General features: G+C 39.8%; 1 protein-coding gene across 1 annotated transcript in view; it reads left to right on the forward strand.

The window, feature by feature from the left end:
* The window catches only part of LAMA4 (laminin subunit alpha 4), a 107600-nt gene that overhangs the window by 52212 nt on the left and 40883 nt on the right, over nucleotides 1-14505 (forward strand). Inside the window, exons 9-15 of the mRNA XM_075046773.1 lie at nucleotides 2195-2306; nucleotides 5630-5797; nucleotides 6563-6756; nucleotides 8669-8785; nucleotides 10784-10932; nucleotides 12991-13132; nucleotides 14181-14277. Coding sequence (XP_074902874.1) covers nucleotides 2195-2306; nucleotides 5630-5797; nucleotides 6563-6756; nucleotides 8669-8785; nucleotides 10784-10932; nucleotides 12991-13132; nucleotides 14181-14277 — 979 coding nt within the window. The remainder of the gene's footprint in view (nucleotides 1-2194; nucleotides 2307-5629; nucleotides 5798-6562; nucleotides 6757-8668; nucleotides 8786-10783; nucleotides 10933-12990; nucleotides 13133-14180; nucleotides 14278-14505) is intronic.

Raw genomic sequence — 14505 nt, forward strand, 5'->3', positions numbered from 1 at the left:
AAATGCCAGACCTTATATTCACTTACCAATTCCTTCACAAGACAAACTGAAATTATACCTCAGACTAAAACTCAAATACAGCAGCAGGCAAGAGTAAAAAAACCACCAAGGAAGAGGAGAAAGGACCGTACAGAGAGGTGGAAGAGAAAATTTGGGTTTGGGTGTATTTAAGCAGCACTTACTTAGCAGAAAGGGCACTGCAGAATTACATGGACTATGCCTGTGTTCAAGAGAGGTTTGATTAAATCAGCTCCCACACACACACCTCTGCAGCTGTGAAAATCTGGCAGAGCTCACACACCTCAGTGTCCCTCTATGTAGCTGTTAGGCAGGATGATTAAGGCTGTAGGTTTTTCAGGAATATTTAGTGAATTTTAGATAACAATGTTTTTGTCATCTTCAGTAGTACCTGGGGATTTCTTAGCTCATTCCTCAGTTTGACTCTCCCTGAACCAATAAATTCAGCGTTTCCTCTGGTCTTTTCTCCCTGGTTATTTCTAATGCTTGTTCCACATGAATACTTGTGATTGCTTGTAAAGGCAGGGAAATAATGGCCCCAAACTCCCACAGTGGAAGGAAGACCACAGTAATAACTCTGAATATATTGAACTTTTTGCTCTTTCAAGGCACTTTTATGGAAAACGGGTACTAGGGCCTTGTGTGGGTTTTGCAGAGATATGCTGCATCTTCCATCCGGAGCACTTCACGTGCACGTCCCCGTGTCTGAGGGGTTGCTGCAGATTCTGACCGAAACCCCAAAGGCAGGATGAATGCACCAACTGTAGGCAAATCCTACAGCTAAATGAGAAGAATAAATGTGACCTGTAACTCCCTGAGTCTGCTTGGGGTGATCTTAGAGTAAAACAGCACGTAGCTCAGTCCCGAATGTTTGGCAGAGACTCGGGGAAGCCGAGCACCTTTTCCTTCCTGGGCTCGCTCTTAGCAAATTCCAGGATGAACCTCTGTACATCAGTGGGGATCTGAGGGTCCCCAAGAGCACCCCTCACTCACGCAGCTGTGTTTCCCTGTCGCAGCAATTCCCCATGTGTTCAATAGTTAAAGAACAATTTGGCAAGGAAAGAGTATTATGTCAAGGCAGGCGTGTGTAAAAACAGTAACAAGTTGCTTAAAATAAACATGAAGTGGCGATGCTGAGCAACAGAAAGAAACCCTGATTCCGTAAAGGAATAAGACTAAAAAAGCATAGTGCTTGCTCTTCACAGGCTAAAACCCCAAGTAAAGAGAAATAAGACTAAGACCTTTCTAGAAAGCCTGCTGTTCGGTCCCTGGCTCTGCCTTCAAGCGCCACCTGGTGCCTCCCCAAACCCCCAGCAAGAAGCCAGCCGGCCTCAGGGGTCGCGGCTGCAGCGCCCCAAACCCAGAAATTAATTTTATAGTGGGAATTTTTGCTGATGCAACCCCAATGGGGACCATGAATCAAACACCTTGCCACCGGCGAGCGTGCAGTGCGGACTTACTCGTGCACATGCACGCACACCCACACACACAGAAGGTCAAGGAAATGTCGATGGCACTGCAGTCATATTTTTTTCTCTTTCCTGGGAAATACCACTGAAAATTAAATCTAAGGATGCCCAAAGTCAGTGACCTTCTTGGAAAGATGGTAACTACGACGACACGGTAACTCTTCGTTTCCCTTACATCTAAGGGAACATAATGCAGAGTACAGCCTCCAACGTAATATAGTATAAGAGGGTGGCTATGCTCTTCAGAGTATTTTGAATCCTCGTGCTTCTTAATTTTAACAAGTTGCAGAGCTGGGGACCTCACTTGAGGGAGACACCGATCTAAAAATTGTTGTGAGCGTGACACCTTGTTCTTCAGTCTATAGGCTTACTCAGAAACACCATACCCAGCAAAATGAGCCAGCCCCGCTGAATGCCTAGGAGACTCAGCAGATGGGAGTTTTACAACTGTACATAATTTATGGCAATTTGATTGCAGCAAATGATGGATAAATATGGGACAGATTTTAATCTCTCACTCTGCAATTCTGAAAATACCAAGACAGCCCTTCACTTCAAACATCTCTGTAAATACCACTTTATATGGTAAATGGGCTTTCGCATGCTCATCAGGAGAAAGCAAAATGTGTGTTTACACTGCTCATCCTCACACATGCATATGGATCTGAAAAGAAATCTAATGTCTAGCTCACATGGTTTATTCATAGGGAAATGAAGCATCCAGCAAAGGCCTACTAGTACAGAAGGAAACCATGGAGACCAACAACCGTGCTACTCAGCTTGTGCAGCAGCTCAGTAATATGAGGGATAACATTCAAGGTAAACAGATTTCTTTCTGGTTCAGCTCAGTGTCAAGCATGTATTAATGAAACCTTCAGCAAAAAAATGTCTTAGTACCTGGGCACTCTCACAAAGCAACCCCCACATAATTCTTTTGCAGCCTGCAATGCCGTGACAAAAACTTGTCTCTCTTAAGAGAGCTGACACCATGGGTTGTCTTGGTCTGACACCCAGAACAAGAGCTTCTGTTTCTTTTTTCTCTTGTTGGTGGAGCAAAATAATAGCAAATAGGGTTACATGAAATACTGCAAGCTAATTCAGCTTGTAGCCTGAGTTTGTTTGAATAGCTGCTCAACGTATTTATATACACTTGTGGTAAAAAAAGAGTCAGTATCAGGCTGGGGCTGGATGGAGCCACAAACACAAGCACAGGATGGGCAATGAGAGTGCTGTGTCTTACTTGTCAGCAGATTCATGCAAGTGCACTTTTCCCCTCTGGCTGATAAATAATGGAGGTCATATAAATAGCTAGACAGATTTTTTTTTAAACTGTGCTTTCCCTTTTGAACCCATGGCAGTCAGTTAGGTCTGACTAACTCTGGTGATCACACCAGTGAGTGTTACTTTAAATCCAGGTTTTGCCTTTTAGCAAACTGTTGCTGAGAAGGATTGTGCTGGTTTATAAAACTTCATGTAGATGCTTCTAAAAAGAAAAGGATGCCAAATAATAAATAATTTGGTGAGCTTACTGCTTCTCCAAGCTCAGTGTGGGAGGCGGTGGTGATTTTCTTTTAGAAATGAGATACTAAAAGCTGCTTATTGCTTCATCTGACCAGAATTTCCAACTGAGTTTGGGTCCAGTCACATCTACAGAGCATTACAGACTAGCTGTTGTCCTCTTGTTCTTTTTTTTTTCTGAAATACAGAAATAGAATTGGAAAACTGCGTTCTCATTGCCTTCTTTTTCCACCAAGAAAGCGCTGCCTCTAGTAAAAGTGAACAGCAGAATTGTAAACCATGTGGCTAGAGCAGACCATCAGAAACGGTTATAGTGATGGTGTTTCACAGTAGGAGAGGTAAACATGATGATGAAGATCTCCCAAAATTAGGAAAAGAGTGAAACCAAGAGCTTTTTCACATTAAAATGTTGGGACAAACTGTCACCTATTGTCTCAGTGTCCGGTTCCTCTGTCCATATGATGTGAGGGGATGCAGATAAAACTTATAAAGTTCATCCTTGGGCAACATGCTAGAGTAATAAAAGCATCTCTAGAACTAGCATAAATTTCAAAATATAACTTCTCTTCTGACTGTAAATGTATATATTTTACACCTTCTCAGATTAAGATTTTTTTTTTATTTAGAGCCTGTGAAACCTCTTGCATCTTCAAGAATTTTTACTGTCCTATATATCAAAGGATAAATGACAACAGTTAACACCTTCCCAAGCACAACTGCACTTAAAAAAGGTTTCCTAGTCAGAGAAGATTATCTTCATCTGGAATATCTATGACATATCATTATCATGCTGACATATAAAACTGAGATTAAACCAATTCCAGCCTCTTATTTGGTACTTACAGAAAGCAATAAAACCCCAAGGGAATGTACTCAGAAACATCCCTGTCATCTGTACACCTGCATCATGAAAGCCTCCATCCTGCCGTAGAGCACACTGATTTCCCCCAGTCTCTGGGAAAGCCAACAGTATACAAAAGCTGCATATGGCATCAGAATAGAAAGGCTGACTGGCACCTGAGGTTAAACAGCCCTTTTTCAATAGAAATACTTGATGAACAGACCTGAGTAGTTCTGTCTTAGAGCAATTATCGCAAGGTCTGTGGCAACTTGTGTAAGGAAGAGTGGTTACATATCAACTGTTATCCTTGTTTATCCTTATCTCCATGGGTGCTTCAGCCATTACTTTATTTCCACAAACATAGTTAAGTTAACATATCCCTTCACACAAAAGAGGCAGGGTGAGACCAGCATCATAGGGTGTTACATTTGTAGTACCTTCTTACACCTGTAATTCTAAATCACCTTTGACTGTCTGGCCATCCGTCACATTTTATTTCTACAATTATTGAGCAGATGTGTCAGCATAAGCCTCATTGTATGTCACTAACAATCACTGGTTGATTTCTGTGGATCATCCTTTTGTATTATTAATTGGTTTGGGGCAGAACAGGAACCACAGAAGGCAGACATGTATCTAGTTTAGCACACAAATGACGCAAGCAGGTTGAGCTATGATAAGAGAAGCAACACTCATGGCTGTGAATAAAAAGAGTGAGCTTGTTCACCCACAAAGCAGCTGGAAACAAGTAGATGAAAATTATTTCCACCATGCTGAAAACTGTTCTTCTACAGGGGCACCACCCCTGTAGAAGGCAAGCCGCTCTTTACTGAAGGGAAGGTGTATGTGTGCACACATGCATGTGTGTGTGCCAGCGTGAGAAGGAAAAAGAAATCCATGGAGCTGCTGGTTGTGATCTGTTACTGCTTAGTATGAGCCTTTAAAGCTTCATTAATGAGCTCAGGAACCAGCAAGAAACTGCATACAAAGACACTCTGCCAAAGAATCAGTTGTGCCACAACTACACATCTATTTTTTATAAAGACCTTACAGATGCATAGTGCTGGCTTTGCCAGCTCTGGTTATCCACAAAAGTGGTGATGAATGCAAGCCAAAGCTACTCACATCATAGGGCGTAAAAGAGGAGGTGACTGGTATTTGAGGCCAGGGAGTGTGAAGTGGGTAAACTTTGTAATGCCTACACTGGGGACGGGTAAACTCAATTTCAGCTGCAGGGATCCAACAGCGTTTTTTGAACTGAGACCAAAGCCTTGAAATAGTATCTATCTCCAAACTAGCTAGGCAGCGCCAGGCCAGAAGCCATATGTTACCTCTTCAGGGTGCCACAAACTTCTTCAGATGGAAAAAGAGGTTACTCCAGTCTCCTTGCCGTTGTTGTTATTTAATAAACATACCATTTTTGCAGCAGCACTAAAAAACCATGATCCGGGACAAAAGCCCCAGCCTGCTGCATGCCACAGAACTCAGAATGAAATGACGATCCCAGCCTATAAGAAATGCCAAGCCAAATAATGCACACAACCCATGCCCGCTTAATCGCATCCTCTTCTGACGAGACCCCCACACATGCCAGAAAGTGTGATTTATTTACAGATTTAATTTTAAGACTGGATTAAACATAATTGCCTACTATAAAGTTGGAAGATAATTAAAACTTTCTTTTGCCATCAACATGATCTGGATTCACAAAAGTAAAAGTACTCCACAGTATTTACTTCGCTGTAGCCATGCTGGATTGACCATCTGTTCCTTTTTCCCACAGAGATCAGCAGCAAGATGAAATACTATGCCATTCAACAAGAGCTCAGCCCTGAAGAAATTTCCCAGAAGCTGAGTGTGGCTGAGGAGATGCTGAAGGAGATCAAACGCCGTAAGCCTTTTACTAATCAGAGGCAACTTGCAGATGAAGAGGAAGACGCAGCAGAGAAGTGTGAGTTTTAAAACTGTTTTCCATTCACCCACATGTTGATGTGCAGCTGGCACAGGCCAAGCAGCTCTGGATGTACTGCTGAGCCCCTGGGAAGGACCAGCAGGCGTTTGACAAGCACCGACCGGTGTACTGAAGATGCCGCTGCTTCCAAATGCCGGCCCCAGGTCTCTGCTGGCGCTTGCTGCCCCCATGGCAGAATGGGCAGAAAAATATGCGTGTGTCTGTGCGTGCCTGTGCGCTGCAGCACCTCAGCGATAGCTGCTTAGGAAGGTTCGTGCCAGGGCTAGAACTGCTCGTGTGAACGTCTTCCTTCCCTCCTGCCAGCTCTGCCATGGGGACAGTGAACTCCAACAGAGAGAGAGAAAAACCGCTGGTATGGGTAAGAGTGGCAGCCGAATTCTCACTGCTTGGTGAACATGAGTCAGAGCCCCAGCACAATAAGGACTGCTTTCTCCAGAATAGCCTGGTTAGCTGTGACAATGAAAAACAAATGAAGAGCAAGGAAAGCCAAACCTAATTTCTTTTGGGAAAAGCTACTTGAAAGGGGGAATCAATGGGATTAAAATGAGATACTAAAATGAGAGGTATCTTTCCTTTTCAAAAGAGATGGGGAAATTAAAATCTAGGTGTATGACCTCTCAAGTGAGCTCTTAACAACTGTGTTTTACTGTCCCCTGAGTAACAGCAATGGAAATTGTTGCACAGGTAAGTTTTGTCAGAAATCCAAGGTTTGGATTAATCAGCGGCCTCTGATTTTTCTCCCAGTGCTACAGCAAGTTGAAGAGTTTCACGAGAGGTACAACGACACTAGATCTCTAGTGTCTGATGTGCTGGAGCAGCTCAGTGAACAGGATGTGAAACTGTCAGACCTGGAGGAGGCATTAGACCAGGCGCTTGACTATGTTATACAAACAGAAGATATAAATAAGGAAAACACAGCCAATCTTCAAAGGCGTGAGGTACTACGCAGTACATTTATCATAACTGTTGTCTCTGAACACTCCATCTCTGCCGGTGCTTAAAATAGTAGAGTGCAAACAATTTAGATTCAGGAATCACCACACCAAAAAAGAATTTCTTGGACCACTCAGCAGGATGAGTTTAACTCTCCAATTCTAAGAAACAAGTTGTTCAAGTGCAAGGTACTATTATTTATTCATGGAGTGACAATAAATGACAAGTTTTGGCATGGCATGTCTCTGCAAGCCAAGGAAGAGATGGATACTGATGCTTAAACTAGGAAGACATTACAATAAAACCCAAGAAGTTTAAAATTCCATGCAGCATGGCTGTTATAAATATTGTGGTGGGATTGTTTCACCTATTACATACTGATTTATAATGTGGAAGGACTTCATGCTCACAAAAGTAATTATATTGTATTAAAATAATTATTTATAAAGACTCTGCACTGCATTTTTTTGCCCTGGGCTGAGTGCATTCATGCTGTCTTGTCCAAACTTTCTCCCTGTTCCTCTTTAAACAAAATGCATCCCCATTTTTTCAGGAAGAGCAGACAATTGTTCTTGCATCTTCAAGCACAAATCCATTCTCTAACTGCTCCACAACAGATACCTTGAAACTGAGTTTCTTACTTGCTGGGTGAACAGCCTAGCTGTAAGGCTACAGCAGTTTTCCCTTATGCTCTGTTCAAATGAATAGTTTCAGTATTTTGAACAAAGTAATCACTCCAGAGGAGAGCTCAGAGGAGACCTGTCCCCTGCAGCACGGAAAGGGGGCATGTTTGCTTGTAAGTGGTGGTATTAGGTTCAAACCCCATCTGGCTGATGAGGAAATTGAATTTTCAGGTCTCTTATCCTAGAAAAGTACCCAATCCATCAGCCATACAAAAAGACTATTTTTTCTCCTCCCAGCAGTTTTGTGACTCTTTCTCCATTTTCTTTAGTTTCCCTTAAGGAATGCAAAACCAGAATGTCCCACCTAAAACTTTTCTCTTCATTCATTTTTTCAGCAAGGAAGAAAACAACAGAGAACAATTTGGGACCATTTGAAGCGAACTGTTTTCATTTCAATGTCTGAAATAGTTTGGATTCTGGAGGAGAGGGGTTTGGGGAGCAATATTGTGATTTGAAGAACAATCTTGTAAATTGAGGCCAATCTCTGGGTTTCATAGCATCAGTGGCTAAGTTTTGAGCTCTTGAAATTTGCAGCGCTAGAAGTTCATGCTGATGCGGAAGGTCTAATAATTCAATAGAGAAATCAGGCCTGCTGCTCTTGTGAATTCTTCTACAAGCAGCTTGGGATCCTTACGTACAAAGCCTCTTCTGTTATTCCATTGTTTCATAATTACAGTGCCAAGCTGCAGCTCATCTCACATTTATGAAGCAAAGCCTGAAGTGTGTAGTTGCATTTGTTCACTGTTTTTAACCAGTTGGATCTTCATTATTACTCACAATGAAGGCAGATGCTGTACAAAAGAGATTGTTCACATTAGCTTTACTATTGACAAGGAAAAGAGATCTCTCTACTGTAGATTTAAAAAACCTCCAGAAAAAAACTAGTCTCCAGACCACTATGAAAAATCCATGTTTAATTTGTCTCTGCTGCCAGTGTACTGAATAATGCTTCATTCCAATAAGTGCTCATGCTGTAATAAAAAATGAAATTAATAAATTCTAAAAAACCCAACATTTCTTTCACAAAGACAAGAAAATGCACAATCACATTATAATATGCAGCTGTTACAGATGTCTGGGAAAAACTTAGACTTCAAATTTGTCTAAAACCTATTTAGTTCATCACTTCATCTTTTGAATTAACTTTAATAAATTTAACAAAAATGGTAACACTGTATTTTAGCAATGCACAGATGGGCTTGGATACGATTTTATTTTATTTTATTTTTTGTAGAAACAACATGAGAAAATAAAAGAGCAAATAGATGAAGTGAACGACATTCTGCTAAGTGCCACAACTATTTTGGCAGGACCACAAAAGGTCAACTCTGAGCTAAGTGAGGTAATAAAGGTAGGTGCCTCAGTGACTTGTTTAAATGATATGTCCTGATTTTTTGAACTTTTAAGTCATGTGTTTAGACTACTAAATAAAAAACTCTCCTTTTTTATACTGCTTCAATGAAATGTTGATGAATATTCCCCCCAAAAAGTATAAAGCTTCCTGGATGAAAAGCTCTGTAATTACATTTTACTGCATCAGAAATATAATCATATTCTAAGGACACCTAACTGTAGGCAGAGCTGAATGAAGGATTTTGCTGCAGAGTTCTCAATCATTTAATTACAAGCAGCTGCCAAAAGATGCTCTGGTAAAAGACTGCACTATATGCTAAATTCCTTTTCTTGTACCTGCAAGTGAGCATAGGAGAAGGCTACAGATCCCAGATATCGGTGTTAAAACCAGCCACTGTCAGGCTGTAAAACATACATAAACAGATTGTCTTACAGAACTCCTCTTCTGGAACTGTCGACTAGTATCCAGTGTTTTGAATGAGACAAGGTGTTGCAGGAAATTTCTAGAAATTTTAGGATTTTGGACTTATCAAAGCTTTTTTTTTTTTCCCCCCATGTTTTATTTTAACATTTTGAGGTAATTTAAGACAAATGAAAATTCTCCACAGACATTGACTTTGGTCATAGTTGCCCACTTCTTTTTTTTAACACAAAAATAAATATCAGAAGTCATTAATTTTTCTTTGAAAAAGTTATTTGAGAAAACAGAAGGAAAACAGCTTGCTTTATAACCCTGCCTAGGTGATCAAGCAGTATGATTTTTTTTTTCCCCTGTGTTTTGTGCAAAACAAATTGCTGCAGTTTATCATTTCAGGTCCCCCACTCTTGTGGATAAGTTTACACAGAGGGGACATTCACACTGCAGGGAAAGAAGTAGTATGCAAACATCATACATCTTCCATCCTCATCAGCAATAAGTATTTTCACGCTTCACTCATTCGTCCTTTTTCTCTCCCTCCATTTCATCCTTTTTTTGTGTATTTTGAGGCCGCATTTATACTCCTCAAACATATCAGCAAGGTTGTGTATTGGAAAGAAGGTGACTGCAAGCCCATTTGGTCTTCCCCACAAGTATTTCATATAAGGAAGAAGTATGGCTAAGGCAAAGGGATACTACTTCTCCTTGCCTACAAATACATATAGGTAGTATTTAGGTGGACTAATTTACAAATTAGACTAACCCAAGATTTCTTAGCATGAGGGATGTCTGTGCAAGGAGACAGAAAGGGACCAGAGCCCGTTTTCCATGATGTGGCACAGCTCACAGCAGTACAGCTAAACTCTCTGCCCCCCTCCAGCAATTGCCAAATTGTCCCCAGGCCACAGGCACTGCCCCTTGCTATTCCCCAAGGAGGCAGTTTTGGGAGAGATGCAGCCGGCCAGGGCCAAAACAGTGCCAGGATCCATGCAGTAACGGGATGATGCGTTAGCCCAACCACTACAGCACTATTTAGTTTACTTGTATAGGTATCATTTAAAAGTTCTAAAAAATAATTTCTGGCCTGCAGACTTCACAGAGAAGGGGTAAAAAAAAAAATAAAAAAAAAATTATTGGTTCCATCTCCCAATTTAAGAAGAACCACAATAAGGGGATTTTTGCAAAGATCTGGTTTAATTACTTCACCTATTAGTGCTTCACTCTGCAAGACTTGTCATTGTCACCATTCTGGAGCAAACAGAAAAGATAGTGAGACATTTCTCAACTGTCTTTCTTCTGTATTTTACACATATATCTCTAATATCTTTTTAAGGGATTCCTAGAATTTTTGGTTGATTTTTATCTTCCTGCATTTGTCTTGCCATACTGACATTCATGGGACAGACTCTTTTAGATCTTTCCTCTTTTTGATCTGTTAAAAATATAACATAAAACAAATACAGCAGAAAACAACAACACTATAATAATATATACAGTAAAATAAAACATAATAATAAAAATACAGACCTGATTTTTTACAATTTTCATCTTCTTTCCTTCCTTCCATATTTTTTTCAGAATGTGTCAGGGTTCTACGCAGAAATAGATGGAGCAAAAAAGGAATTGCAGGAAAAACTAGCCAATCTGTCTCTGTTTGATGATGATTTGGTAGAAAAGGCTATGCATCATGCACACAACCTAAGAAGACTTGCTGATGAGCTGGACCGGTAAAATTTAACTTCAGCAGACTCTGTTCATACAAGTGCTACTGACTGAACAGCTGAATGAACTAAAAGACAAGCAGAAACACGGTGACATTAAATATGCTGTCTGTAAATAGGCACTAAACAAATCACTGTTAAGTCATGTATGGAAGGACTTGTCATGGTCCAGAGGGAACAGCTGAAGTTGAGCTAAGCAAAATCTATTAATCTTTTCAAAGAATAAACATATATCTTGCATGACATTCTGCCTTTTCTAATTTGGCATGTTTTTCTCTTCCCATAGCAAGAGAATAGGAAAGGTAGATCACCGAAAAGTAAAATAATACAGTCAGGTTAAATGGGGTTTGCAGAAACAGCTCATGTCAGTAAGTTCATTCACATTAAAAATGTTCAGCATTATGGGCCACGAAATGGGCTTTGGGATCATTTTTTTTTTCAAGAACTCGTTTACAGATGGAGTAGTTCTGATACTCAATAGGTTGTGTTCCAGTGAAACTGGCCCACTGTAACACCAAAAACTTACTATAAGTCTTCCTGTTTTGCTGGAAGATACTAAATGCATCAACATTCCCCAATTTACTAACAAGTCACTTCTAGACAGATCTGAAATTTGACTTTATTTGCAATCGGGACTACCCATGGAAAAATCACTGCTGCAAATGAATTCTTAAATAAAATATTTCACCAAATTCTACCTTAAGTAACATCATGGACATATGCTTTTGGAAGATAAAATTAACACTACTCTTCAAGTATATTACCTAAATACCAATTGTTTCTTAATATTAGTATGCCCTAGATAGGAGATTAAAATAGAGAAAAAAATAACAGATGGTTGTCTTTTATACAATTGTATAAAGCTGACATCTGAAACTCTGTTCTGTAACACCACACAAACTACAGAGAGCCTAAAAACCAAACAATATGTTCAGTCTGAGATCGGCTAACTGGGGGCAGCAGACTCACTTGAAAGAAAATACCCCATAATGGCTAGCCTTCATCCCTTACCAAAATAATTTAAAAATTACTACCAAGTCCAACACATTAGGAAGTTAACAGAAAGCAAACAGAAATAATTATGAAATATCCAGATGGAAATGTGCTGACTCTTTTATTTGTTGAGAAGATTATCCTGCAGTGAAACTTTAATCCTTTAAAACATTTAGCCTGTTTTCAAATAATTTTGTTTCTATGGGTTTGCTTTATAAGCCTGTTAGACTTTTATTTGATAGAGTTTCTTCTTTTGTCTTAGGGGAATATAGCAGGAAATTCTTGCAACAACACCAAATCTGGAAACTTAATAATCTCTCAGTGTGCAAACACTTTGAAGTGAATACACACACACGTAAATACACATCTATTTAGTCTATATTTAACATATACTCTGAAATCTGTTTATCACAAAAATCTTAAAAAAATAATAATTATTCAAAGTTGCTAACAGCTGAAGGTTGAGCTCTGAACCAACTGCTGTTTGGAATCTCCCCTAATGACCAGTTATCGCCTCATATGCCAATCAAGATCTACTATGCCAGAAAAGCTATCTTGTGTTTTTTAACTCTAACTTTTTGCAAAGTGTCATGACCCTGGGCAGTCCTTCATCTGACACCCCCCCTTTTCCCACCTACTTTTGGAAAATATAAACAGCCCAGTGATACATCTGTCCTGATCACTGGCACACACAAGTCTTTCCATTCGTGGCTAGAAGTTAACCCTAAAGAAGGACAACTGATGGATCTGTTATTCTGTTAATTCATGGAATATCTAATCTAGGCTAAAAAAAAGATAAAAGCTCAGTAGTCATTTGCTGCTGCTTACATAGATGTTGAGGGCAAAATTCCCAAAGTTATACCACTGGGAATTACCTTCTATCCACGTAGTTTTCACCTGCTTCAGATTGACATAAATGGTCATACACAATGAAGACAATACTGCTTAGGCCAAGTATATTTATCTGTGTAATTATGTAGTCAGAATTCACAGAATGTCAAGAAAATTAATCAATTTGAAACTAGTTTGATTCAGTTTGGTTTCTTCCTCCTTTTACTCTCTTTTTAACAGGAATTTGTATGGTGTTGATACAAATGGTTTGGTACAAAGGGCAATAAATGCTTCAAATGTTTACGAACATATTGCTGGTTATATTGAAGAAGCTAATAAAGCTGCATTGCTGGCACTGAACACAACAAACCGGGTCAACGATGTGAGTAATTTTCATAATATCAGCTTTTATCTTGCAATGCTTCAGGGACTTCAGACACCTAAGTATAAAGAAAAAACAAGATTTAGGTTAACTGTCAGCATTGAACTTCTCACTGAACATTTTGCTTCATCTACTATTTCCTGAATTAAATCCTAGGTAGTTAATTATTCTGCAGCCTAAAGTCCCCTGGTATTTGAAAAGATGCAACAGGTTCTTCTGTCCCTAAGTATAGGGTGATGCTGCTCTGTGTTGTCACTCAAATTGAGGCTGCTCTGTGAAAGTCCAAACAACTCCCTGGCCCTGTAGGAACCTGAGCTGGCATTAGTGCCCAAGCCCTCCTACTCCACACAGCACCATGTGGCAAGAAAGGTGGTCAAGACATCTAACAGAAACATCACTGTTTCTCATAGAAAGTCAAGTTAAAATGGGGCAAAGAGCCCACTCACACACTCAGTGCAGGGATGAGGATGCTAATTTTGTCTCTGGCCTCACTGTTCTGAAATATTTTATATGTATTTTTTTACATATATAGTTTCCAACTGATATACATGCTACTTACCAGCAATTTATTAGTGGGATAGCAAGAGGACTTGGTTAGATTACAGGGCTGTGGGATTTCAAGTCCAACCTTCTGCTTCCAGCACACTACTGGGGACTGCAAGGCAGCTCCCCACACAGTGCAAGTGTTTATCACCCATGAGACATGACAGTAGAAATGAACGGTCACATTGCCTAACTAACATGAGTATCACGTTGACCATACTAGAGTTGATAAATTGAGAGGACTTCTGTGCTTTCTCCATCTTTGTTATTCAGTGTTGTTGCCTGGAAAAGCATACATTTCTCTAAACTTTAATTGCAATCTACAGAAAATTTTGCTTTTCAGACTTTTTTTTCCAATCTAACTGTCAATCTTCAAATGAAATGAAACAGCAATGACTTTGCAGTTGCATTTATATGAAGTAATATGTTGTCCACAATTAAACACAATAAGGAGGAACATTTGATAAGCATTATATTGACTTTCTTTTTTGGAACATACTTGTAGGCTGCAGTTGGAATTGATACTCAGATCATTTACCATAAAGGTAAAAGCGAAGAACTCCTGAACCAAGCCATGGAGCTACAACGGACAGCAGATGACAGTAAATATACGTCCTTTCTACCTTCCCAGTCAGTTTATAAGCATGCATGTTAAAATAAATTTCAAAGGCACGTCACTAAGGCAGAACTACTGCTGTAACAGAATAGTGTATTGATTGAAGTTACCACGCAAAGTACTTGAAATGGCCACAGGCACAGTATGAGTAGTTCATCTGTTGTCATCCTGCCAGATGCTGAAAGTTTATTTCATTCACAAAAGGACCATTTCA

This window comes from Buteo buteo, chromosome 15 (assembly GCF_964188355.1).
Source record: "Buteo buteo chromosome 15, bButBut1.hap1.1, whole genome shotgun sequence".
Lineage (NCBI taxonomy): Eukaryota > Metazoa > Chordata > Aves > Accipitriformes > Accipitridae > Buteo > Buteo buteo.